This window comes from Bos taurus, chromosome X (assembly GCF_002263795.3).
Source record: "Bos taurus isolate L1 Dominette 01449 registration number 42190680 breed Hereford chromosome X, ARS-UCD2.0, whole genome shotgun sequence".
Taxonomy (NCBI): Eukaryota; Metazoa; Chordata; class Mammalia; order Artiodactyla; family Bovidae; genus Bos; species Bos taurus.
Window position 1 is genome coordinate 88,411,508 of NC_037357.1, and position 27,828 is coordinate 88,439,335.

The following is a 27,828-nucleotide window of genomic DNA, read 5'->3' on the forward strand; positions in this document are numbered from 1 at the left end:
TGCTGCAGTCTACACTTGAGATCATGCCTATTGTTGACTCTTCATGAATTTTCAATTATTGTACTGGGGATAACAGATGGTGAAGTATCAGTGCTATCCCTAAGGGGCCAGGGTAAGGGTTTAGGACTGTGGGTAAGGCTCTGATCATATGGTTATCTATGAAGGACTATGGATAGGTGACCAAATTCCTTTCCAACACTTGTCAGCAGAATGCTAGGGAATTTCCATCACCTTAGTCAAAACACATGAGAATTATTTTTTTTTGTCCTTAGCACCTTTTATTGAAGCATGACCCTTGATGACAATCTGGCAGGCATTATCAATGTCAGCCAAGAAGGGATTGGTGGAGGACACAAATGCAGAAACAATAAGATTCAGAAAAATAATAGCTTCACATGGGATAGATGCCCCCCCAATAGTTGTACAACAAACACTTGTTCTTTTTCTACAGAAATTGCCCCTGCCCCACCCCCCTCTAAAGACCTACTAATTTGCAAAGAATATAATATGCTGTTACAGAAATATTACCGGCATAGACAACTCCTTTGGCAAAAACGGTGGGAGACACCAAACCCCAGACAGGAGGAAGTAGTCTAAAAATGCGCCTAGCTTCCTCCATTTGGGGCCTGCTACTGGCAGAAGAGCACCTTTAGGGAGACTGAAGTTAAGGCTGAGGCTCTGGTGCCCCTTGGCAGCTTTGGGGCACATCAGGTGAAATGGAGAACAGAACCTGAATCTGGCCCTTGAAAGTGGCTTTTCATCTTTTCACTCTCTCTGTTCCTCGGCTTCCAGTCTCTTTCTCTCCCTTTCTGGGGCTTTATTTTCAGTGTCTCTGTCCTTTCTCTTGGGTTCCCCTTGAGTATTTACTGCCCTTCCCTGGCTAAGTTTGCAGCTGGTAGGACTCAAGGAGACTCAATTACCCAGAGCCCCTTACACTGATTTCTCTCTGTATTTCAACCACTGTGCTTACCCATTATCCACTGTGGCCTCTATGGGTATTTGAAAGGAGAAGGCAGAAGTCAAGACCAATAACTCTGTCTTTAGAGAAGTTCCTCAGCCTGCCTTCCAAACTGCTACTTTCTGGCAGGTGGAGGCCTGAGCCCAAGAAATGAGAATAGGCAAGAGACACTGCATCTCAAGAAATACTGGCAACTTTGTAGTGCTATCACCACAATGAGCCTGCCACATCAGCAGTGTGGGGCATCTGTGCCTGTCTGGTAGTTCACCTTTGTCTGCCAAGCTTCACTGCTCAATACAGTTTGGGGATTCTTTTATTAAGTGCCTTGGAAATTGACTCTCTGTGTGAAGAAAGCATTCTTGTGCTCTGATTCCAATTTTAGAATAACTGGAGGTGGGATAAGGGACACAAACAACCAGAGTCAATGGTATTTTTTCAGTTCAGTTCAGTTGCTCAGTTGTGTCCGACTCTGCAACCCATGGACTGCAGCACGCCAGGCCTCCCTGTCTATCACCAACTCCCAGAGTTTACTCAAACTCATGTCCATTGAGTCAGTGATGCCATCCAACCATCTCATCCTCTGTCGTCCCCTTCTCCTCCCGCCTTCAATCTTTCCCAGCATCAGGGTCTTTTCCAATGAGTTAGTTCTTCGCATCAGGTGGCCACAGTGTTGGAGTTTCAGCTTCAGCATCAGCCCTTCCAATGAATATTCGGGGCTGATTTCCTTTAGGATGGACTGGTTGGATCTCCTTGAAGTCCAAGGGACTCTCAAGAGTCTTCTCCAACTCCACTTTAGTCTGATATACTTAAGGTACATTTAAGGTACAATCATTCTAATGCTGTGGAGAAGGAAATGGCAACCTACTCCAGTGTTCTTGCCTGGGAAATCCCAGGGACAGAGGAGCCTGGTGGGCTACAGTCCATGGGGTCACAAGGAGTCAGAAACAACTAGGCACAGCACACAGCACTCTAATGCTGACTACAAAAGCCCAGACCATGTCATGGTGTCCATGTAAGTGGCCACTCTTTTCCCTGGGCTCTATTCCCAAAAAGTTGTTCTGGCTAAAAAAAAAAAAATCTTAGAAAGATGGGATACAATGGCCTCATTGCCCCAGTAGCAGGACGTCTCAGCCTGCTCACTCTTTGTCTAAGAGCCTGTTAAAAAGAAAAAAGATGGCAATCACAGCTTCTACTCGAAGTACTCCTCCATATTCCTCAACCTTGGCTTAGATAAACCTAGCCTTTTCATAAGCCATCAGCCATCCTGAATAAAGTATAATCCTCCACTTGATGGGAGAATGGCAGGTTGATATTTTAACAGTGGTTCTGACAGCAACAGTGTACTTCAGGTCCCCCCCTCCCCCAGGACACCCTGCTGGCAAGGATTCTTCCATTGTTTCCAAATACAATGAAGAGGAAACAGAAGCTAGCAACCAGTATTTGTAGCAGCAGCAGAGTTCCTTGGCAAATTCTTTGGTTGAATGAGGCACCTTTGCTGCTACAGTTAACCTCCAAGGACCCGGAGGAACTCAGCAGTGACTAGAAGTGACGCCTGGGCTGTCTGAGCAGCATTGTACAATATCAAGCATGGGCCCCAGTTAACAAGGAACAGGTAACTGAGCTGGATAACAGGGCAGAGTTTGGCCACAATTCCTTTCCTGCCATCACTCACCTGGGGGCTTTTCCAGGATAGAAACTGGCTACTGGTGATAGGACCTTCACCATAGGAGCAGCATTCATTATTTGTGTGCCTAAGATCCTGGATTATAACTTGTTCTGAGGGGCTGGCCCTGGCTGGAGCTTCCAGCTATCAATGAATTTTGCTTCCTTGAGCCAGGCCATAGGCTAAGAAAACAACAGATAGAGGAGCTCTTCCTGAGCTCACCTCTACGCCTTCCTCAGCTTGGAAATGGAAGAGAAATGACTGAACCTTTGTCCCTTTCTTTGGTTTCAAGAAAAAGAAAGCAAGAAAAAATTGAAGCCTATTGGGGAACGCTAAGCTCATGGTCATCCAGACTTCAAGGGAAATATAGGGCCAGGCCATAGCTCTGAGTTGGAAGTGAGAACTCCTCCCTCAGACTCTTGTCAGCTATGGTGGGAAGAATTCAAGGCCTTGGTGCCCACTTACCTAGCGATGGTGGATTAAGGCTGATCTGCAGAAAATACTTTCTTTCTCAGCTAACTTCCCCCTCTCCAACTCCCCTCTTACCTTATTAGTTTAAAAAAGAAAAAAATAATAAAGACATAAAAATAAATAAAATCCAAAGGCAATTTAAAATATAACAATCCCCTCTCCCCCAATAATAAAACATGTATCGAGAAGTCAGCTTTAGTAGAGCTATTCCCCATAGTGTGATGCCTTTAGGATAGGCACTTGGAACCCCCAGTAATGTAAAGGCAAGATGAAACCTCAAGTGGTAAGTCAAAGCCTTAGTACAAGGGGAGGGCCACACTAGCCAGGGCTAAAAATAGGCCTCCTACCCCTCAGTTAGATGCTGTGGAAGGTGGGAGTAGAGCCAGCTTGTTTAAGCATAGCTCCTTCTAGCAGGGTACCTGGGGATTCTCAACTTTTGCTCACGTTCTGTTAAAGGTCATCTATCTGTCTGTGCTTCCTGCTGCAAAGCTGCAGTGAGACCCTAAAGCTGGTGGTAGGTAAAGTCCTCAAGACAGTCAGATCTCCCTGGGAAATGTCTGGGCCACAAGCCTTGGGACAGAGTGGAGCTGCACGGGCAACTGCTCTCTGAGACTTCAAAGTCTGGGTGGGTGGTGAGTGCAGGATGCTCCTGGTATCCTAGTACAAAGAAGAAGGAAGGCACTTTGTTGGTTCTGTTGTGAGGTGAGTACTTGGCCATACAACCTGAGAAGGAGAGTGTGGTTGTATGATCACACTTTGCTTCAGCTCCTACTTCTTGCTTCTGCTCTCTCTCAGGTAGAAGCTTGGGGCCTCCCCAGGACTTCTTAGCTGGTTGGGAACACCACTAGGTTAAGGGGCAGTGAGAGAATATGGAACAAACTGCTAACTAACTGCTATCTAATTTGCTAATAAACTGCTAACAAGGACTGAAAGCACTTCCCACTGTGGTGGGGCAGGGATGGTGTAGGCAGTCTGCTGGTAGAAATTAGAAATTACTGGGCCCCAGGAGCAGGCTTTCCCTGAGACATTTGAGCTGTTCTTCCCCGAGCTTGATCTTCTCTTCCAGCTCTCGCTGTTCAATGATGAGAGCAGATTTCATCTTCACAAAGTGCTGGTAATCTTGGAGCTGGTCCTGAGGCAGGTAACGGGAGACCATGCCAAACACCAACTTCTCCCGACGGTCCACATGCTCCTTCAGCTCCTTGGCATCTGCCAACTGCCCTGTCAGCTGCTGCTTCTTCTCTATCAGCACCAACTGGGGAAGCAGAAGACCAATAAGGGCCATCCCAATCCAGTTATCTCATCAATGCAGTACTCTACGAAGGATGCTCCCACAAACCCACTAGCCCCTCTGCTCAGTCACCAGGTCTAGATTTCCTGCCCTGAAGGCCATCTTCATGCAAAAGACTTTCCTTTCTGTAGCAAGGGGAGGATAAACACAACAGCAATTCTGGACAGGGGGATGTGTGACCACTGTTTTCCATCCCTAAACTGTTTTTACTCTGTGGACCACCACTGGGGTTGGGGTGGAGGAAGGCTCTGACAAAGCCAGCTGGCACATGTTCCATCTGGTGAAAAACCATCACTGTGATGATGGTTTTCAAAATAGTTTGTGAGTGTGAGAGGATGTATCCATGTGTGTATGCAAAAGCATATGTGCCTTTTACTATGGATTCAAATTTTTATCTAAAATCCACTTGGACAGGAAGAGGTAATGCAGTTTGGGTTTAAGAATGTACATAGAATGCTCCAACCTATGAAATAGACAGCCTCCTAATCTCAACTACTTGATACTATTATTACTATCACTGGCAGCTAGCACTGATTCAGTATTACCTTGTTCTAGGCTCTGTTTTAAATTATTAACATAGATTACCTAATTCAAGTCACACAACCTCATGAGATAGGTAGTAGGGTCATCCCACTTTTGAAGAGATGGAGACAGGATGAGGTTAGGTGACTTTGCCCACAATCACACAGTTAATTAGTGCTAAAGCCAGAATTTCCACTTAAAAGCCAGTGCCTATATTCTTCACACTACGATCTACTGCCTCCCAGACTAGCCAAACCTGAAAGGAGAAGTCCTGGGAAGAAGCATATGGCACTTCCTTTCATCCATACCCTGGAGACCTCAACCCTACCTTCTCCTGGTTGGCCTCTGAATCGATGCTGTTGAGAGCATTCTCCACCCGTGCCAGCCGACCAGAGAGTGACAGCAACAGGTTGACTACTTTGTCCAGGTCCCCGATAAATAAACGGTATTTTTCAAACTCATTGGATTTGCAGAGGGCTTTTAGGTTGGCCTCCACCTCCTCCCCAAGGGCAGAATTGGCAGTGATGTCTTCCAGCAGTCCTCGCTGGGCCTCCCGCAGGACAGAGAGTTTTCTGCCAATGCTGTCAATAAGCTGTACCTAGGAGAAATAAAGCAAAGGATGAGAATGGGGACCGACAGAAACAGATCTGTGCCTGGAACATCTGTTTTGAGATTCAAGTCACAGATAGTGGGCTCTACCCTCGTCATTGGAAACAAAGGAAACCTGAGAGTCATGAGCAATTTCAGTTTTCTGGATGGGTGCCTTTTCCCCCATCCCTTCAGGTCTGCCAGGAATCTCTGTCACCACCAAACGTCTTGGTGTTAGATGAGTGGTACCCACCGGCTAATTCTCATTTGCCAAATGTAATTCACTAAATACTTGCTGTTTGTTAAATATAAAAAGGAATGTCTGTGAGAGCATAGGTTGGAAAAGCACTGCCATCAAGTATTTCCCTGTGCTTCCTTAATTCTCCTTGACTCCATTTTAGTACCTCTGATGTTGATGGCACTGCGCTAGATCTTCCCCCACTCAGCTTGACTTCTGAGGCTTTTTGGTTAAGACTGGAGTTCTGGAGTCACAATGACTAAGTTTGACTGCTAGCTCTGCCACTTCCTAGCTATGTGACCTTAGGTGCATTTCTTTTTTTTTTTTTTTTAATTTTATTTTATTTTTAAACTTTACATAATTGTATTAGTTTTGCCAAATATCAAATGAATCCGCCACAGGCATACATGTGTTCCCCATCCTGAACCCTCCTCCCTCCTCCCTCCCCACACCATCCCTCTGGGTCGTCCCAGTGCACCAGCCCCAAGCATCCAGTATCGTGCATTGAACCTGGATTGGCAACTCGTTTCTTACATGATATTCTACATGTTTCAATGTCACTCTCCCAAATCTTCCCATCCTTCCTTTCTCTCTCTCTCTTTTGGCTATACCACACAGCATGCAGGATCTTAGTTCCTTGACCAAGAATCAAACTTGTGCCCCCTGAAATAGAAGCATGGAGTCCTAACCACTGGGGTGCCAGGGAAGTCCTTAGGTGAATTTCTTTATGGAGTTTTATTTCATCTGTAGTATGGGGGTAACTGCAGTACCTATTTCACTGAATTGTAATAAGGGTTCAGTGACATAATGCATGCCAAAGGTTTAGCACAGACTGAGTACTCAATAAAAGCAGCTGCTATTATTATTCAGCTATTATTATATCTATTATTATCTCACTCCTCAGAACCTCTGAGGATTAGCTCCTCACGTGTTCACAACAATCAGTCTTATGTTCCTGATTTGCTTATGAAGTTCTGCCAGCTCTTTATCTCTTCCTTTACTTTGGCTATTCCCATTCTTTCTTTAGAGCCCAGCTCTGACCCACTCTCCCTACTGGAAGCTCCTGTCTCCATAACTCCTGTCTCAATTATCTTTTTCTTTTCTACACTCTTCAGTCTTTTGAAATGAGAACCCTTGAGAGTGTAATTTGAAGTTGCTCACTTTTTGTTTTCTGTGTGTGCATCTGATCCCTCTCCTACTACTGGCTAAGTTTCTCAAGGGAAGCACTATATGTGTCTTCTGATTTGTCTCCCTATAGGTGTAACCAGTTGTGGAACTGCACTTATGGGAAGGTAGTGTGGTAGAGTGGTGTTTTGGAGTTATAGACATCTGGTTTTCAATTCCACCTCCTCCAAACTGTGTAACCTTGGACAAGATACTCAATCCTACTACGACTTCTGTTTTCTCATCTATAAATTGGAGAAGTATGTCTCCTGCCCCCAACCCTCCATTGTTGTAAGTGTTAGATGAGATCATAGAAGTAAAATACTTAGTATTGTGCCTGGTACATTAAGTGCTCGATACATATTTATTGATGCTGTTACTGCTACTGCTACTGCAACTGCCACCACAATCACCAGGCACTCTGAGCTAATGCAACCTGTCTAGCTGCAAGGTCCTTACAAGAATAGACCTGTCCCAGGTTGCCCCCAGCCTTTGCAGTCAGTATCACATTATAGTTAAGGGCAAGGACTCTGATGCCAGACTACATGGGTTTGAACTCCAGCTCTGACACAAAATAGTGGTGTGAACTTGAGCAAATTACTCAACTTCTATGTGCCTCAATTTTACCATCTAAAAGATGGAGTAACAGTATTACTAACTCATAGTGTTGTTATGTGAATGAAATACATAACATAATTAATACATGCTACATGCTTAGAATATTGTCTTGTATATAGGAAATATGCTTCAGTGTAGTCTTCCTGGCCAGGAACTCTCAGACCATAGGCCTGTAGTTATCTAGAGCATATTCCTTTCTAGTCATTTATTTAGAGATGTCCAAGGTGACAAAGGACAAGAGAGCCTGCTCTGGGTCTGGGCCAGTTGTCATATTTCAGAAGCGGTCAAAAGTCAGGAGATCACCATTATCTTAATGTAAAATGTAACAGGTAGACATATAGGGAAAATTTCAAAACCCACTGGGAATTAAGGATCAATGATATGAATCAGGCAACACAATTAGATGCCAAGAGGCTCTGTTATATCCACACCCTCTAATTTCCCAAACAAAACTCAATGCCAAGGACAAGGGAAGGCTGGGGGCCAAATGATCAACTTGGAAAATCACCTACCCAACCCCAGCTCTTTGGTTCCATAGACCTGAGTGATGAAAGTGGACACAGCCCTTTGTTTCTCAGCACTTGGCTTTGCAACCTGAACTTCAACTCTAGGGAAAGTGTAGTGGATAGAGCTGTGGAGTCATCACAGACCAGCTAGAGCTGAGTGACTGTTCTGGGATATTGCAGATTGGTGACCTTCCTCACCTATTTTCTTCAGAGACAAAAACTGTCCTAGTCTACCCACAATCACTTCAATTCACTATCTGCTGTTCTGTGCTTTGCCATTTCTGATCATTTCTTGCTTCTCCTCGTCAGACATTTATTAGGCTTGCTCCTAATAAAAAGGTCCTGGCTAAGCCAGGAGGAGCCTTGTCATGCTCAGGAAACATGGAATCCAAGGAAGCAGGCATCTGAATCAATAAAACTTTGATTCCACCATGTCTCCTATTCTTTCCCTGACCCTTTGCTTCAGATTGGAAAGTGGTGGGGGTCTCTTGCAAATGGCCTTGAGCTTTTGTACAGGTTGTGTCCTTCATAATAAATATGGGCAGAAGAGCAATTTACATTGAGCTCAGATGTCTACCAAGTAGTAAATTGGGCCTTTGAGGTTGCCATGGAAACCCTATTTGCTTATGAAATAAAAGGGGTAAGTGCAGGGAGGGCAAAGTGATTCCAGGAATTTGATTAGAAACCCACGCTAGGGGTACTTAGAGGAAGAAAGGGGAGGCTTCAGAACAACAACATCATCTCCATTTATCTATTCTAGTATTTTTAAGAGATAATTGATTATACTTGCAAATAAATATTAAAGTTGACTGGCCTATAATTTTTTTTTTTCTTTTCTTTCTTGGTCAGTCTGTTCTCTCCTCCAGAAAGTTATAGAGAATACAATCAATTGCTGCCACCGGTTAGAGCTCACTAGCAAAACTTCGGATGTGCCTTGGATAACAAGTTATTTAACAAGGCTTGCTTATTTCAGAGTAGAAAGTCAGAGAGCACTGACTCCGAGTCCTGGATTTACCCTTAGTCTGTAACTCTGGGTAGCCTGGTCCTCTCAACTGGTAAAAAGAACACAGTAATGCCTACCTTGTGGAGTTGTTTTTAGGATTTGAGCAACACTGTGGTGATGATGATGATGATGGTTACTGTATTATTATTATTGCTATTGCCTAGATCAAAAAGAGACTGGAGCTGCATTTGTGAGAAACCTAGAGAGGCTATTTGATTTCTATACTGAAGATATAGGAATGCACCAAGATATTCTGGAGAAGGTAGAAGGCAGGTCAACCTCTAGCCACACTCAAGCAAATGGTGAAAACCTCTAAGGCATGCCAAAAACATCACCTTTTTTTGAGCCAGTTCGTGGTCAATTTCCTCCTCTCCTAGGCCAATCTCTAACATCTCAGGTTGGTCTTTCAACTTGTTCAACAGCTCTGCTTTGGCCACAGAAATATTGTAATAAGCTGAATAAGAGGTAGGGATCCCTGGGGCCCCCTGAGGAGGTGAGAAGTGCTGAAAATCTTGTCTGTGGAAACAAAAAAATGAACATTTGAGTACCTCTGTTGAGAATCTGCTAACCTTTCTGCTTCTTTATTTCTCCATTTGTAAAATGGGACCCAGGTTCACCAAAGAGTTGTAAAATAAGGAAATAATGGACTAGGAGGGCCTGTTCAAACATAAACAGGCCATATGAAGGCTTTTTCCAGAAACCAAGTTAAGGCCAACTTGAAGAAATGAGAAGGCTATTTCTACATCCCTGACTTCCACAGCTAGTGAGACTTCTTTAGTGATCAATGGGTTTCATCATTAATACCCTACTAAAATCCAGAAAAAAATAGTCTCCTGAAGTTCTGGGTTTCTGATCATCAATGATTCTCCTTGGTTCATGGTCTCAATATACGGGTCCCTAGGAAGGGGCTACATGGTAAGAACATGTCTGAGACCTTAGCTATTCATCCTTTAAGACTGTTGGCCTCCCTCCTACCCATCCTGGATGCCAGCCCACCCCCAGGTCTATCTAGTCTGCTGGCTTACAAAGGCATCCCATGGCTTTCCTGGACACCCTCATCATTTCTTCTTTCTTGGCGGTGCCACTCCTGCTGGAAATAACCCCCCCTCCCCACACACACACACTGCAGTTCTCCCACAGCAAAGAGGTCACCCAGGACCTCAGCAATTGTCACCATGTTGGAGGCTGGGTTTAGTACCCCTGCCAGAGACTTGTCATGGTGTACAACATCTCTCGTGAGCTCTTCTGAGATTGCCTGATGTGGCGCAGGTCTTTGGCCTGAGAAGAGATAACATCTCTTCACTTCTGGTATATCCCCAATGGCCCCAGCCTCTTCCATGGCTGCAGAATAAAATGGGAATAAAACAAGCGGTGCCCATGGACTTGACAAGTGTAATAGCAAACCCTGTTGTCTTGGGTTCACTGAAGCCTGAAGGGTTGAGGTGCTGCTTATCTGAGCCCCAGCCCATGAAAGAGAACTGCTCCTCAGGAAAGAAGTAGCTCTGGCTCCATGCTGGTTTGGATTTGGACTCTTCCGCCATCAAAGCTTCTGGTCTGATGTGAGGAAAGAAATGAGAAGAAATGCTTCAATGTTAGGGTTCAGTAATGGAGAGGCAAATAATTCCATCTATGGTTTATGTAAGGGGGAGACCCATACCCACTATGTTCTTGCTGCCTCCCAGCCACCGCTACCCTCCACCTGTCTGTGTCACTGCCCCTTCACTAACCTCTAGCAGTTTGAAAGGAAAAATAGGAGACACTCATTAGTCATTTTTGCAGCTATTTGCAGCTCTTAGATAAAGGTCAAAAATAATGGGTAAAAGGCTCCACAGCTATTTACTGATTCACACTATGCTGTCTCCTAATTCATCATACAAAAGAAATTTAGGCATGCCAATATTTCTCATCCTAGGTATTCATTTTATGTGTAGGTTTTTAAGCTAATAGCATGGATAAGACTGCTACTAGCTAATATTCACATAGTGCTTACTATGCCCAGGAGCTGTCCTAAGACATGTGTGGGTGTGTGTGTAAATATAGATATAAAATGTAATGTTCAGGACAACCATTTTACAGATAAGGAACATGAGGCACTGAGAGGTAAAGTGACTTTCCCGGGGTCATCAGACAGTAGATGGCAAATTCAAAATTTAGACCCAGGTGACCTAACTCCAGAATCTGTGCTTTTAGCCACTATATTATACTGCCAAAGGGACAACTTGACGTCATATAAAACCCTGCATGTAAGGGATTTTCTGGCTGGATTATATGTTAGCAGAGAAGAGAGAATGTTCTAGAGGGAATATGAATGTATGAACTTGGGGAATTCCTAAAAGAATTATATAAGAAAAATATTTAGGGCATGTGTGTGAGTTGAGAGTTATGAAATACTGAAAGCAAGCACAGAAGTTTTATTTTTTTAAAGAATGCAGCTATACATCAATTATATGTCAATAAAACTGGAGAAAAATTTTGAAAGTGGATGTGACTCAGTTCCCTAGCAGACATGGCCCTGTACTATATTATAGTGTATCATATCAGGCACTATGTTCTAGGCTCCTTTCCTCATTCACTCCATTAATAGGGCAAAGGTTATTGGAGATCTATAAGATCATAATCTGACTTTGATAACAAAATTTGATATGAAAAGCAGATTCCTTCTCCAGACTACTGAGAAGAAATGCACAGAGTCCATAAAGCAAACTATACCTGTACTTGAATCAGTTATTAGATTTAACCAACACTCGATAATTCCACTCACCTGCTTCTATGTGTATCCTGACATTTTTTAACAAAAGAGTATGTGGGTTATAGAGATACTCTAGTTTAACTTGGCTGAAATTAGGATGTCTTTTTTTTTTTTTTTTTTACATTTTAGATTCAAAATATTACACATCTACTTGCCCTTAGTACTACTTTCTCTTATAAAACCTTAAAAACTTCCTGCTGGGTAGAACTCTGTGCTCTGAGGGTCTGGAATAGGATCTTCTTGAGGAGTTCCCGGGGTGATGCAGTGGGCACAGTGAGCCAGACAATCTGGGTTCTGGCTACTTATGATCTTCTGCAACTTACTTTATATCCCTGTGCCTCACTTTCCTCATCTAAAAAAATGTAGGAGACTAATGGTATCTATTTCATAGGTTTGTTGTGAAGATTAAGTCAGTCAATACACAAAAGTGCTTAGAACAATACTTGGCACACAGAGAACAGGCAATGAAATATTAGCTATGTTGGGAATGATGTTCCTTAAATCTCCATCACTCAAAGAAGCATATATAATTGATTTTTTGCCACCACAAGCCAGGTTTTTGTGCAAATGTTTCCCCTCACATCCCACAGTCATTAAGCAAAAACAAATCTGTAGACTAAGTTATAAAATCCCTAGTACTAGCAATTTCCTTCTCTCTGGACAAGGTGCCACAGTGAACAGAAGTACATAGAAGAGGAAGGACTAGGAGGCTGGAAGGGGTAAGCCTGGGGCTTTACTACCTCTGGTGCACATTGCCTTCCAGGAGACATGAGATCTAAGTGAAGGCCTGGCTACTGCAGGAACCAGAGCTCCCTGAGAGGGGCTGCCCAGAATGGGAAAAGAAGCATAGATTTTTAGAGTCAGATCTGGCTTTGAGTCTTTTCTGTGTAATTCAGAGTTAAGTAGTCCCTTATTTTACTCAGCTTTAGTTTCATTATTTGTCAAATAAGGATAAGGGCTCATAGGGTCATTGGGAGGATTCAATGAAATAATAGATTTAAAATGACAAGCAGTGTCTGGCATATAGCATATGCTTAATACGTATTCATTCATTCATTTATTCATTCCCTCTTCCAAAATATTAAGTGTCGATTATGTGCTATGTTGGCTTACCTTTTCCCTGCTGTGATAGATAACAATCCACAGTCACTTTCCACAAAGCTTTCTTTTGTGTATTTTCAAAGAATGGGGTTTAATAGAATATTAGGTACTTATAAAATTATTAGAAGACCTAGAGCACAGGATTTTAAGAGTAGCCTTAGGTATTCAAGGAGCTGCAATTTCTATCATAATCAGTGAGATGGGGAATCAAGTGGTCAATACTAGAACTTGGGTTCAGGATCAAAACCCCATCTGTGTTGTATTATTAACTTTGGGCTACATCACTGTTGTAATAAATAAACAACCTAGAAATCTCATTGGGTTAAAATGATAAAACTTTATTTCTTACTCATAACAAAGTTCACTATAGATCATGGAAACTCCATGATGCTCTCTAATTACAATAAGAATGCTTTCAGATAGATGGGCAGCTTGAGAAAGAGCCATTAGAGATCTGATAAGAGATCTCCATGTCTGGGAGCCAGGCCCTGTAAGTGCTGGGCTTGTGGCATGTGAGGCTGGAAAACTTCTTAGCTAGCTCCAGATATGGAGAAGGCAATGGCAACCCACTCCAGTACTCTTGCCTGGAAAATCCCATGGATGGAGGAACCTAGTAGGCTGCAGTCCATGGGGTTGCTAGGAGTCAGACACGACTGAGCGACTTCACTTTCACTTTTCACTTTCATGCAATGGAGAAGGAAATGGCCACCCACTCCAGTGTTCTTGCCTGGAGAATCCCAGGGACAGTGGAGCCTGGTGGGCTGCCATCTATGGGGTTGCACAGAGTCCGACACGACTGAAGCGACTTAGCAGCAGCAGCTCCAGATAATCAAGTAACAGATCTGTCCATCAGTAAAAGACACAATAACAAGGTACTTCTAATAGCAACAAAACTCAGGCAAGTTCCTTCTGTAATGTTATTTAAGGAAAGCACTTAAAGGATAGACACCTGCCCCTTATCCCCACCTCCTGCAGAGAGTGGGTGGAGCTCTCTGCAGGAGGACTGGCAGAACTGAAAGTCAAAGCTCTTGTTTTGGAGCACAGAGGACAACCACACAGTGTGGGGCATGCTGCTGAGCATGGGCACGGTGAAGGGAACAGTTCTCCAGTCAAACTACACTCCTGCTTCAGCCTCTCTGCCCAGACAGCTAACTCTGTCAACTACCACTTTTGGTAGTACCATTTGCTTGCTGAAGCAAATGCTTCAGAGGAAAGAGGCAGAGGAAGTAAGGGTGGGGTGATGAATAAAGTGGAAGGTGAAAAGAATGCCTTTGGCTGTTGTAAGGAATGGTCAACTCCAGGAACACCTTTGATACTGGGCACAGGGGAAGAGTTTAGAAGCCCAGGCAGTCAGGTTGTGAGCTGGCGATTTATTCTAGAGAGCAAGCAAAAGAAAAGGCAGAAGAGGACTTGAACCAGGCTTCTGGAAAAGGCAACAAAGTTTTAATGCCTTCTCCCTCAGGGGCCAGAAACTGATGAGTACCTTAAAGACAAACTAGAAACGATAAATACAGTATCTCAATAGTGCTATTTAGGATAGGGTTAGTCACTCAGTCACTCTGACTCTTTGTGACCCCATGGGATTCTCCACACAAGAATACTGGAGTGGGTAGCCATGCCCTTCTTCAGGGGATCTTCCTGACACAGAGATCAAACCTGGGTCTCCTGCACTGCAGGCAGATTCTTTATCGTCTGAGCCACCTACTGAGCACCTACTATGTGCTAAGCATGGGGCTATGTCCTTTACGTGGATTATCCTCATTCTCACAAGAACCACGTGAAATAGGTAGAATCATGCCCATTTTCCAGGTGAGAAAAAATGAGACTGGGAATAGTTTAATTGACCAGTCGAAGGTCATACAGCTGGCAAATGGTGGAGATGGAATTCAAACTCATGCTGCCCCCTCTTCAGGGACCTAGTGTCTTTCATAAGCACTTACTTGGAATCAGTGGTCTCCTGCTCTGATGTCCTCCAAAGCCCACCAATGCCATAATAACAAGGAGGTTGAGCCTTTTCAGCTTGAGATCCCAAGTGGCCCCTTACTGGAGGCAGGAAATCACTGGAACGCAGAGCAAAGGATTCTGGCTCTGCTGGGAGGCTTTGTGAGCCCTGCCTCGGGGCCTCCAGGTGGCCAAAGGCCGGAAGCTGGGGCTGCTCCAGAACCTCCTCAGGATGGAGGGCACCAGAACCAGTGGTTTCTGAACTGAAATACTGGGGTGGCAGCTCCTCCTCCTCCCCCGCTTCCTCCTCTTCTTCCTCCTCCTCTACCCCTTCCTCCTCTTCTTCTTCCTCTTCCTCCTCCTCCTCTTCTTCCTCCTCTTGCTGCTGCTGCTTTTGCTGCTGTTGCTGTTGCTGGGCTGCACGGAAGAGCCTGTACTTCTCCCAGTTGGGAGGAGGAGGACGAGGAGGAGGAAAGGCCTTCTTCCTGGCACCCAGAGCATCTGGCTGGGTCTCATCAACTTTGTTGAAGAGCTCCTTCCTATGCTGCTCCCAGACCTGGGAACTCTGAGGATCCAGGGTGATGTGGCTTTCTGAGAAGGCACGGCTGCGCAGTGGGCGAGGCATGGAGGCTAGGGAGCTCTCCTCTTCATAAACGGAGGTTTCCTCTGTTTTTTTGGAGGAGTGCTTAAAGTCTCCAAGGAGGTCAAGAGAAGAGACTGCTCGGTAGTTTGACAAGTCCAGTGCTGGGTTCTCAAGGCAAGGATGGAATGGGGTTGCCCATGAAAAGCTAGCCTTGGAATGAGCCATTTCCCTGCAAAACAGCAGATGAAGGCTGGATAAAACAAGCACACTGCAGATGGTCCCATAACTTTAGATAACCTCATTTATGTAAATTTTAAAATGGCAACAAAACAATATAATATAGGTAGTAAATGTAATAATATTAGTAATACTGTTCTGTACATCAGTGTCTCTTTTGCTGTCTCGTATACAGGGTTATTGTTACCATCTTTCTAAATTCCATATAAGGGAGAGGGTGGGATGATTTGGGAGAATGGCATTGAAACATGTATAATATCATATATGAAACGAGTCGCCAGTCTAGGTTCGATGCACGATACTGGATGCTTGGGGCTGGTGCACTGAGACAACCCAGAGGGATGGTATGGGGAGAGAGGAGGGAGGAGGGTTCAGGATGGGGAACACATGTATACCTGTGGCAGATTCATTTTGATATATGGCAAAACCAATACAATATTGTAAAGTTAAATAAAATAAAATTTAAAAAAATGAGGGGGATTAAAAAAATATTAGTAATACTAATATATGATATATAACATTGATAGCTAACATCTAGGTGCCAGACATGGTTTTAAGCGATTTCCATGTCTTAACTTCTTTAATCCTCACAACAAGTCTAGGAAGTATCTATTACAATTATAACCCAGTCGTTGCTCTGGGTCACAGAGCTATTAGCAGTAAGTGGCAGAACTAGGATTTTTTTTTTTTTCCCCCTATTTTATTTTATTTTTTTTTTAATTAATTTTATTTTATTTTTAAACTTTACATAATTGTATTAGTTTTGCCAAATATCAAAATGAATCCACCACAGGTATACATGTGTTCCCCATCCTGAACCCTCCTCCCTCCTCCCTCCCCATACCATCCCTCTGGGTCGTCCCAGTGCACCAGCCCCAAGCATCCAGTATCATGCATCGAACCTGGACTGGCATCTCGTTTCATACATGATATTTTACATGTTTCAATGCCATTCTCCCAAATCTTCCCACCCTCTCCCTCTCCCACAGAGTCCATAAGACTCTTCTATACATCAGTGTCTCTTTTGCTGTCTCGTATACAGGGTTATCGTTACCATCTTTCTAAATTCCATATATATGCGTTAGTATACTGTATTGGTGTTTTTCCTTCTGGCTTACTTCACTCTGTATAATAGGCTCCAGTTTCATCCACCTCATTAGAACTGATTCAAATGTATTCTTTTTAATGGCTGAGTAATACTCCATTGTGTATATGTACCATAGCTTTCTTATCCATTCATCTGCTGATGGACATCTAGGTTGCTTCTAGATTTAAACATGGAGAGTCTTGCTCCAAAGTCTGGATATACACACCACCCCACTCACTCAGATTGAATGTGCTGTGTTCTGGGGCTTGCAAGTGTAGTTATCCTGCTACATTTGTTTTTGTTTTAACTGTGAAACATTTCAAATGTTTTAAAACATACAGAGATTGCTATAATAAATATCCCCACCTACTTCCCAGAATTAAGATATTTTAATATGTTGCCATCTATGTTTCATGATTTTTAGTTTTTAAATTTTATTCATTTATTGCTTTGACCATACAGTGCAGCATGTGGGATCTCCATTCCCTGACCAAGGATTGAACTCATGTCCCTTGCATTGGAAGGCAGAGTCTTAACCACTGGACCACCAGGGAATTCCCCATGAATTTTTAAAATAAATAAATAATACCCCTTTGTTTCACCCCCTACTTCTATAACCCTGCCGCCTCTCTACATGCAAGCTATATCATGAATTTGGCATGTATACTTTCTGTCCATGTTCTCGTGCCAAAAAACATCAAGCAGGCCATTCAGAAGTATCTGCTATTTTGGATTTTAAATATACCCTTCTAATGCAATTCTAAACAGAATTTTCAACAGGAATTTTTAACTGTAGAATGCTTTTTGTTAAGTTGCAAAATAAAGAAAGATACAACAATCCCCGTTTATCCACTGTTTCATTTTCCATGGTTTCAGTTACCTATATTCAACCACAGTCCAAAAAACAGTAAATGTAAAATTCCCAAAATAAACAACTAAAACTTTTAAATTGTGTGCTATTCTGAGTAGTGTGATGAAATCTCTATCTGTCCTGCACCACCCTGTCCAGGATGTAAATCATCCCTTTGTCCAGTGGATCCCACCCATTAGCCACTTAGTAGCTATCTAGGTTATCAGATGGACTGTCACAGTATCACAGTGCTTGTGTAGAAGTAACCCTTATTTTACTTAATAATGGCCCTAAGGCCCAAGAGTAGTGATGCTGGCAATTTAGATCTGCCAGAGAGAAACCATAAAGATCTTCCTTTAAGTGAAAAGGTGAAAGTTCTTGACTTAATAAAGAAAGGGAACAAATGCTGAGGTTGCTAAGATCTACAGTAAGAATGAATCTTCTGTCAAATTATGAGAGGAAAAAAACCTGTGCTCATTCTGCTATCATACCTCAAAGTGCAAAAGTTGTGGCCACAGTGCATGAGAAGGGTTTAGTTAAGATGAAAAGGCATTACATTTGTGGATGCAAGACATAAATGGAGAACATGTTCCGGCTGACAGCAACGTGTTACACCAGAAAACACGAAGCCTATATGAAGACTTCAGCAAGGGATTCCCTGAAATAAGTGACTATTGTAAGTAAGGGATGGTTATAAAGACTCAGGAATAGGTATGTACTGAAAAACATAAAAGTTACTGGAAAGGCTGCATCTGCCAATGAAGAAGCCACTGCCATGTTTCTGGCAGAGTTGAGAAGTTGATCAAGGAGAGAGACAGAATTCACATAACTTTTATTGTAGAATATGTCTATAATGTTCTATTGTATTATTAATTATTATTGTCAATCCCTTACTCTGCCTAATTCCCCTTGGAGAAGGAAATGGCTACCCACTCCAGTATTCTTGCCTGGAGAATTCCATGGACGGAGGAGCCTGGCAGGCTATAGTGGGAGTCTCAAAGTGTTGGACACAACTGAGTGACTAACACACACCACCCAATTAAACTTTATCATAGGTATATATGTATAGGAAAAAACATAGTATATATAGGGCTCAGCACTATCCGTGTTTTCAGGTATCCACTGAGGGTCCTGGAATGTATCCCCCACAGATAAGGGAGGACTACTGTATAATGAAATGTATACTTTGCTACAGAAGAATGGGAGCTAAGTAAGGCATTAAGCATAATATAAAGCAATTGTAATTAAAACAGTGTTTTACTGATTAATAGAATGGAATTGAAAGTCCAGAGACATATTTAATATCAAACTATAAAAATGTATAATTCACCTTCCATAACAAGAAGATAAAGATGTATTAATATATTTTTGAGACAATAGCAGAGGAGCAGTGTTATTTGAAGCTGTACCATATATTATATATCAAAATAAATTCCAGATTCAAGAGTTAAGGGGGTGTGTGTGTATAAAATGTTAATATATGTGTTATATATGTATATATTATATACTTATAAGAAAAAAACTATCAGAAAACTTAAAATCTGTCACTTGTGAGGTGAAATAAGAAATTCTCATCTTGTAATAGAAAAGTATATCCAAGGAAAAGAAGTCTAGGTTTACTTAAATATGTATGAAAAGTCAAACTTCAGTATAATAAAGAATGACCAAAGCAAAGGACATCTCTTTAGTCTCAGAGTTTGAAGAGTTAAACTCTCTAAGCCAGAAGATCTGGTTTCCTGCTTTAGCCTGTGAGCAATCAGCATCATGCTAAGTACTGCCTCCTGACAGGAAATTCCAACAGTTGAATTAAACCATCAGACAGAATACCCATTCAGTAGTCATGTTGGAGCCTGAAAATATTTCCTTAAAAATAATAATACATATAATGGTGGCCAAAATGAGACAGAATGGAAAGCAAAATCTCCTTCACTCCCCTCATTTCCAGTCCCCATCCTGGCTAGCTCATCCTTCATGTGGATCAGAAATTCATAGCCACACATTCCCCATTCTCTTCTCATTTGGACCTTAGCCCACCTCTAGCTTCTTAAGATTATAAAAATTCCTTGTGTACAAACTGTTCCACCTGCCATTTCCCCTGGTCAGGAAGCAAACAAACAAGACGGTGAGTGTGAAGTAAAAGGATGATAAATGCTATCGGGCGGACAGGTCTTTCCTGACCACCTAATCTAAAATAGAGACAACTTATCCTTAATTATCCTTTTTCTGTTTTGTTTTTCTCAGAGCATACATTCCCACAAGGGCAGAGATCTTGTGTGTGTCATTCATCTGATACCTAGTGCCTGGCACATAGTAGGCATTCATAAATATTTAATAAATGAGGTAATTAAAAAAATTCCAGGGGCCATGATACTCATATAATTTTTAAAATGTTGCAGTAAAAGCAAAAAGTAATAAACAAGACAAAGAAGGACACTATAATATTAACGATTAAAAAAGACAAAATCTAATTATCCTGAATCTTTATGTACCAAGTAATATAGCATCAAAATTCATAAAGCAAAAATATAGAAAATGTATAGGTAGAAAAAAGCAGAAACAAAATATGAGACTGTTTCAGCTGATGACAGATATGATAGTCAAAAAGTAATGAAAAAAAATCTAAATTTCTTCATATACCAAAAACAGACTCGACTTTCTTTTTAAGGGCCCATTAAAAATTTTTTTATTGACTACATATAAAACCAAAAAGTAGAAGTAGAAGAGCTACTACTGTAGCTCAGGCAGTAAAGAATTCGCCTGCAATACAGGAGACCCAGTTTCTATCCCTGAGGAGGAAAGATCCCCTGGAGAAGGAAATGGCAACCCACTCCAGTACTCTTGCCTGGAGAATCCCATGGATAGATAAGCCTGGCTGGCTACAGTCCATGGGGTCACAAAGAGTCAGACATGACTGAGCGACTAATACACACAGACTTGTATCTAGTCACAATACAATAACATTAAAAATTAATGAAAAACAATTATTTCTAGCACATAGAAAATGAAAGGGAGAAAATATCCTCCACTCTAGTAAAAAAGGAGACAATCTAAAATTGTAGACTACCTAGAAAATAACAATAATGAAAATATCAGAAGTAAGAGAATATGGATGATTAAAGCAATGGTTAAAAAAATGATAGTCTTAAATACTTACATTAATACATAAAAACAAAATAAATGAATTATGCTTTCAACAAAAGAAGGTTAAGAGACACAAAAATAGAACTAAGCAAATAAATCTAGTGGCAGAAATTAATACACTAGAAAACAAATGTTAGAACTAATAATTAAAGCCAACAACTTTCTTTAAAAGAAAAAACCATAAAACAGATTATCCACTTGCTAATTAAAAACCCTAAATGCACAAAATTAGAAATGGACAAATAACCACAGCTACAGACTAAATGAAAACAGTAAGAGAACACTTTGATCTACTTTATGAAAACAAATTTGAAAACTTAGAATAGTTTTCTAGAAAAACAAAAATTACCAAAACTGATTCCAGAAAAATGAAAATATCTAAACCACCAGTTACCATAGGAAAAACAATTGATAAATTTGACCAAAAGATAGCATACTCTCATGTGAGTGAAGTGAAAGTCGCTCAGTTATGTCTGACTCTTTGCGACCCCATGGACTGTACATTCCATGGAATTCTCTAGGCCAGAATACTGGACTGGGTAGCCTTTCCCTTCTCTAGGGGATCTTCCCACCCCAGGAATCAAACCCAGGTCTCCCACACTGCAGGCGGATTCTTTACCAGCTGAGCCACAAGGGAAGCCCTATACTCCCATGGTCTTGTGTTAATTCTGAAAGAAAGTAAAAGTGCTAGTCACTCAGTCGTGCCCAGCTCTTTGCAACCCCATGGACTGTAGCCCACCAGGCTCCTCTGTCCATGGAATTCTCCAGACAACAATACAATACTGGAGTGGGTAGTCATTCCCTTCCCCAGGGGATCTTCTTGACGCAGGAATCGAACGCAGGTCTCCTGCATTGCAGGCAGATTCTTTACTGTCTGAGCCACCAGTGTTAATTCTACCAACCTTAAGCATCAGACAACCCATATGCTATTTACCCTTTCTAGATTTTGGAATCTAGAGAATAAAGGGAGATGAAAAGAATCCTGTATAACATCAACACCAAAACCCAGCGACTAGAACATACATAAAGGAAAACCAGAGATTATTTTCATCGAAGAATACTAATGCAAAACTCACCATTTTGCACGTAAAACAGAAATATTAGAACATTAGCAGATATAAGGAATTTATTAATAAACTACCAACACATATTAAAGGTTCAAAAGACCCTTTCTGAGAAGGGTGCATGATCCAAAAAGTTGGAAACCATTGGTCTGGGGCAGTTGCTCCTAATGAAAGTAGCTCTTAATTGGAATTACCTGAAGATGTTGTTTAACATGCAAATTCCTCAGCTCCACCTCTAAAAATTGAGATTTAATACCTCAGGAATCTATAAACAACTGCCCCAAGGGATTCTAATATCAATATTTCAGGGGTCATACTATTTCTATAGTATCTTTGTTTCTACAAAGATCCAGGGTGAAAAAGATGAGAGTGTTGTGGTTTGGGGGAAGAGGTTTGGGGATAGAGTTACTTGTTCCAGTTAGGCTGGCTTCCCATCTATATAGTATGTGCCCCAACCCTCAGCACACACATTCCTACCTTCTGTCTTTGCCTCTCCCACTTTTCCCCACCTTCATCTCCAATCTAGATCTTATGAGATGCAGGTGGTGAAAGCAACATCTCCAAAGGTTCTGGTGGGGTCAATGTCCTGTAGCTCTGGTGAGAAATAACCCTGTTCTGTGATAGTCATTAAATTTACCACTCTTTCCTTCCCAGGGCACAGGGAAGACAACAAAGCAGACTGGAAAGAACACAGTGTTTAGAAAGACTTGAGTCTGACTTCCAGTAAAATTTAAAAATCTGTCTCCAGAGCCCAAAAGTTTTGTGACCTTGAGCAAAGTTTATCTATCTCAGTTTTAGTAAAATATCTATCTTACAAAGCTGCTGTGAGGATTAACCATATAAAAAGGATCTAGCAATGATGCTAGGTACATGCAAAGGCGATTCATAAATGACAGAACCACGAACATTTCATGCAAAGATGGGCTCGATAAAGGACAGAAATGGTATGGACCTAACAGAAGCAGAAGATATTAAGAGGTGGCAAGAATACACAGAAGAACTGTACAAAAAAGATCTTCATGACCAAGATAATCACGATGGTGTGATCACTGACCTAGAGCCAGACATCCTGGAATGTGAAGTCAAGTGGGCCTTAGAAAGCATCACTACGAACAAAGCTAGTGGAGGTGATGGAATTCCAGTTGAGCTATTTCAAATCCTGAAAGATGATGCTGTGAAAGTGCTGCACTCAATATGTCAGCAAATTTGGAAAACTCAGCAGTGGTCACAAGACTGGAAAAGGTCAGTTTTCATTCCAATCCCAAAGAAAGGCAATGCCAAAGAATGCTCAAACTACAGCACAATTGCACTCATCTCACACGCTTGTAAAGTAATGCTCAAAATTCTCCAAGCCAGGCTTCAGCAATACATGAACTGTGAACTTCCAGATCTTCAAGCTGGATTTAGTAAAGGCAGAGGAACCAGAGATCAAATTGCCAACATCCGCTGGATCACGGAAAAAGCAAGAGAGTTCCAGAAAAATATCTATTTCTGCTTTATTGACTATGCCAAAGCCTTTGACTGTGTGGATCACAATAAACTGTGGAAAATTCTGAAAAAGATGGGAATACGAGACCACCTACCTGCCTCTTGAGAAACCTATATGCAGGTCAGAAAGCAACAGTTAGAACTGGACATGGAACAACAGACTGGTTCCAAATAGGAAAAGGAGTACGTCAAGGCTGTATATTGTCACCCTGCTTATTTAACTTCTATGCAGAGTACATCATGAGAAATGCTGGGCTGGAAGAAGCACAAGCTGGAATCAAGATTGCCGGGAGATATATCAATAACCTCAGATATGCAGATGACACCACCCTTATGACAGAAAGCGAAGAGGAACTAAAAAGCCTCTTGATGAAAGTGAAAGTGGAGAGTGAAAATGTTGGCTTAAAGCTCAACATTCAGAAAATGAAGATCATGGCATCCAGTCCCATCACTTCATGGCAAATAGATGGAGAAACAGTGGAAACAATGTCAGACTTTATTTTTTGGGGCTCCAAAATCACTGCAGATGGTGATTGCAGCCATGAAATTAAAAGATGCTTACTCCTTGGGAGGAAAGTTATGACCAACCTAGATAGCATATTAAAAAGCAGAGACATTACTTTGCCAACAAAGGTCCGTCTTGTCAAGGCTATGGGTTTTATAGTAGTCATGTATGGATGTTAGAGCTGGACTGTGAAGAAAGCTGAGTGCTGAAGAATTGATGCTTTTGAACTGTGGTGTTGGAGAAGACTCTTGAGAGTGCCTTGGAATGCAAGGAGATCCTACCAGTCCATTCTAAAAGAGATCAGTCCTGGGTGTTCTTTGGAAGTAATGATGCTAAAGCTGAAACTCCAGTACTTTGGCCACCTCATATGAAGAGTTGACTCATTGGAAAAGACTCTGATGCTGGGAGGGATTGGGGGCAGGAGGAGAAGGGGACGGCAGAGGATGAGATGGCTGGATGGCATCACCGACTCGATGGACGTGAGTTTGAGTGAACTCCGGGAGTTGGTGATGGACATGGAGGCCTGGCATGCTGTGATTCATGAGGTCGCAAAGAGTCGGCCACGACTGAGTGACTGAACTGAACTGAATGCTATTCTTGCCTGGAGAATTCCATGAACAGAGGAGCCTGGCAGGGAACAGTCTATGGAGTCACAAAGAGTCGGATATGACTAGGATACTTATTGTTAGAGTGAAGTCACTTACTCAGGGTCCCTGCAAATGATTATACAAACTGTGCAGCGTACAACCTTCACTTCTATATGCTTCAGCCCTACTCCTTGTTCTTATCAAGAGAGTTGAACTGCACCATCCTCTGGTTAATGTTCAGCCCTACTCAATAGCCAAGAAACGAAGAGAACTTGGGTCTTAGCTCAGATACATGGTTGCTGAGCCAGGAGGCACTAGATTAACAAGGATTTTAACCATAGGTTCATTTACTCACTCTTCTCAACTACTTAAAAAGGAGGAAGAATAAAAGCCAAGTTTAGGCTTAAAAGCAGTGTGAAGAACAACAAGACTATATATTCTAAGTTGTTTTTTGTTTAGGCATTAATCAGTTATGTCAGCCTTACAGAATTTACCTCTAAGTAGCCAACTCCAGAACCAGTTGGAAGAAAAGAGCACACTCTTGTAGGGACATTCAGTGACCCAATCCATGGCACTATAACACTATCCGTGGCATGGGGCTCCAGCAAGGCAACCTGGACATTGCTATTCTCTGCATAAATTCGAATTTGAAAAGCACATCCCTCCCACCAACATGGTCTGTATAAGGGCAGCCTAAACCTTTTAGAGTCACTTACATGAGGGGAGCAGAAATAGGCAAGACTCCAGAAAAGGGTAAGGACTGCCCTCAAAGAGATCAGCTGGGCCAGTGTGTATATATGTCATTCCAAGCTGTCATTCAGTATTACACTGTGCAAGATGACCAGATCTAAGGGGAGCCAAACCCATAGTCCTTGCTTTCCAGGCACTAACAACTGAAGTAGACTGGTGAATGCATGTATGCTAAGTCACATCAGTCCTGCCCTACTCTTTGCAACCCCATGAACCATAGCCCGCCAGGCTCCTCTGTCCATAGGATGCTCCAGGCAAGAATACTGGAGTGGGTTGCCATTCCCTTCTCCAGCAGATCTTCCTGACCCAGGGATCGAACATGGGTTTGATCATGACCTGAGTCTCTTACATCTCCTGCATTGGCAAGTGAGTTCTTTACCACTAGTGCCACCTGGGAAGCCCTAGACTGGTGAATGGGAGGCTTCCACTGAAGTGTTTCAGGCTCAAACCAAGAACAGTGTTCTCTAGAGGCCCTATATGCATAGAAATCTACAGTTTTCTTTGCGAACAAGTAAGGATTCTTCCCTAGAGTGGAGGATAAGGAACTTCATTAAGGAAAAAGAACTATGGTTTCTTACTTATTGCTTGCTATGTGTCAGGCACTGTTGTAGGCACTTCTGCCTATGTATTTCTATTACTTTTCACACAAGCTCACTGAAGTAACTATGCCATTACTGCCAGTTTGAAAATGAGGATCCTGAAGCTTAGAAAGGGAAATTAATTTTACCAGCTACTGAGTAGTAGTAGTGTCTGGACTGGAACTTGCCTTATTTGGCTCCAAGGGACAATCACACTGAAGCAAGGACTCCTGGAGTGAGGCAAAAGGTACTCGCGCTACATTCATCACAAGGTGTTCTCAAAGACTTTGGCTCCTTGCTGAAGAGAGGGGAGGAAGCATGGAAGCTAAGTCTGAGAAAGGGCTTTGCTGACACCAGCCAAGGAGACTACATCTCAAAAACAAAAGCAAATCATGTGCCAAGTCCTGGGCTGTTATTCTCTTTTCCTCTTGGCACAGGTAGACTGTGCTTCTGATAAATAGATTTTCCCCTTTTGTTACAATCTTCTTTGGGGAGGGGTTCATAGTAATTGAAAATGAAAACTAATATTTGCAGAGGCTGAAAAAGTCTCCCCCTGCCTCCTTTGGCCTTTTGAAGCTTTCTTGTTTGGAATTTTTATTTTTAACCTCACCACAATAGCTTGGCATTCCAGGATCTCAGCCGCGAGATGGCACAGTTCCAGCTCCATCTCCCCTTCCCCCTTTCTCAGGAGCTAAAAGATACGACTGCTCCAAGAGAAACAGCCACTCCCAGCTTATTGCTGAAGGAAATATTTGTAAGATCCAGGAAGTGAGACACAAGGAGGGTACACAGGGAGGGAGAAGGGCCCAAAACGCTTATTGTTGCCACCCTTCTCTACCTCTGGGGCCACAGAACTTCAAGTAAGGAACAATTAGTCTGGTAACAGCAAACACAAGTGGCATGATTTGCTCTGGCATGATACAGCTCCCAGGAGTCTGGTGCAAAGTGTCCTTTGAAGAGATCTGAGAAGTCCTTGCTTTATTGTGGCTATCTTGGGTGAAGCTTAGATCCCTCTCTCCAGTGACCCCAGCTTGGAGTTTTCAAGAAGGTTTTCCCATTATTCCTCTGAATTCTATGTAGTGTCACAAACATGGTGCTAACGGAGGGTAGCGATCGCTCTTGTTTACTCAAAGTCCATCATGTGTCAGGCACAGGGCTGGACAGTTAAGAGACTTGATCTCATTTCATCCTTGAGACAATCTTGTGGCTTGAGCATTCTCTTGCCCATGTTAGAAATGAGACTCAGGGAGGTTAAACAACGTAAGCAGCCGGGAGAAGTTACAACCAAGGTCCATCTGACTCCAATGCCCATGGTTTATGCCAGCACAACATGCTGACTCTTCAGCATTCTCATAACCTTCTCAAAAGATTTAATAAAAGACATTTTAAGTGCACATAATGTATTGTTGAGATGTCAGGAGGGTTTGATATCCACCAGCACAATTTAACAGAAGATCAGGCTGCCTAAGGTTATTGAGGCTCTATTCTCTAATAGCCAGTGGTTCTGACACTTAAACATGCATCAGAATCACCTGGAAGGCTTATTAAAACACAGGTGGCTCAGTCCTATCCCCAGAATTTCTGATTTGGTAAATCTAGGGCAAGGTGTAGAAATTTAATTTTTAACAATTTTCAGAATGATGATGGTACTGCTGCTCCCAAATCATACTTTGAGATACACTGCTTTAATCAGTCATTATTTTCCAGGTTCCCAACTTACTAGGGTATCTTAAGAGGTATAAACCCATTTTTAAAAACTCTTAAAACAAAAAGGAATTTTAATTAACTATATACATACCACCCATGTGACAAGTGGGATGAAGATTTACAAAATAAAATGAGTATACTGGAGGTCCACAAAGCTCTGGGAATCTTGATGCTATTTAAGGAAATTCAGTGCCCCACCACTGTTAAACAATGGATGTGCCAGAGGGAGAGAGCAATTTTTGTATATTTGAATGCCCATGTATACCAGGTGTTGCTGCTGCTGCTGCTGCTAAGTTGTGTCAGTTGCGTCCGACTCTGTGCGACCCCATAGACGGCAGCCCACCAGGCTCCACTGTCCCTGGGATTCTCCAGGCAAGAACACTGGAGTGGGTTGCCATTTCCTTCTCCAATGCATGAAAGTGAAAAGTGAAAGTGAAG

The 27,828-nt window shown here is 42.3% G+C and overlaps 1 protein-coding gene across 3 annotated transcripts in view; it reads right to left on the reverse strand.

Annotated features, from left to right (window-relative positions):
• Positions 1-252: 252 nt before the first annotated feature.
• Positions 253-27,828, reverse strand: part of SHROOM4 (shroom family member 4) — a 262,413-nt gene continuing 234,837 nt past the window's right edge. For all 3 annotated transcript variants that reach the window (XM_010821949.4, XM_015461686.3, XM_010821952.4), the window contains 5 exons: positions 14,813-15,625; positions 10,427-10,576; positions 9,358-9,538; positions 5,234-5,503; positions 253-4,347 (listed from right to left, as the gene is read on the reverse strand). In XM_010821949.4, coding sequence (XP_010820251.1) covers positions 4,078-4,347; positions 5,234-5,503; positions 9,358-9,538; positions 10,427-10,576; positions 14,813-15,625 — 1,684 coding nt within the window. In that variant the 3' untranslated portion in view covers positions 253-4,077. The remainder of the gene's footprint in view (positions 4,348-5,233; positions 5,504-9,357; positions 9,539-10,426; positions 10,577-14,812; positions 15,626-27,828) is intronic.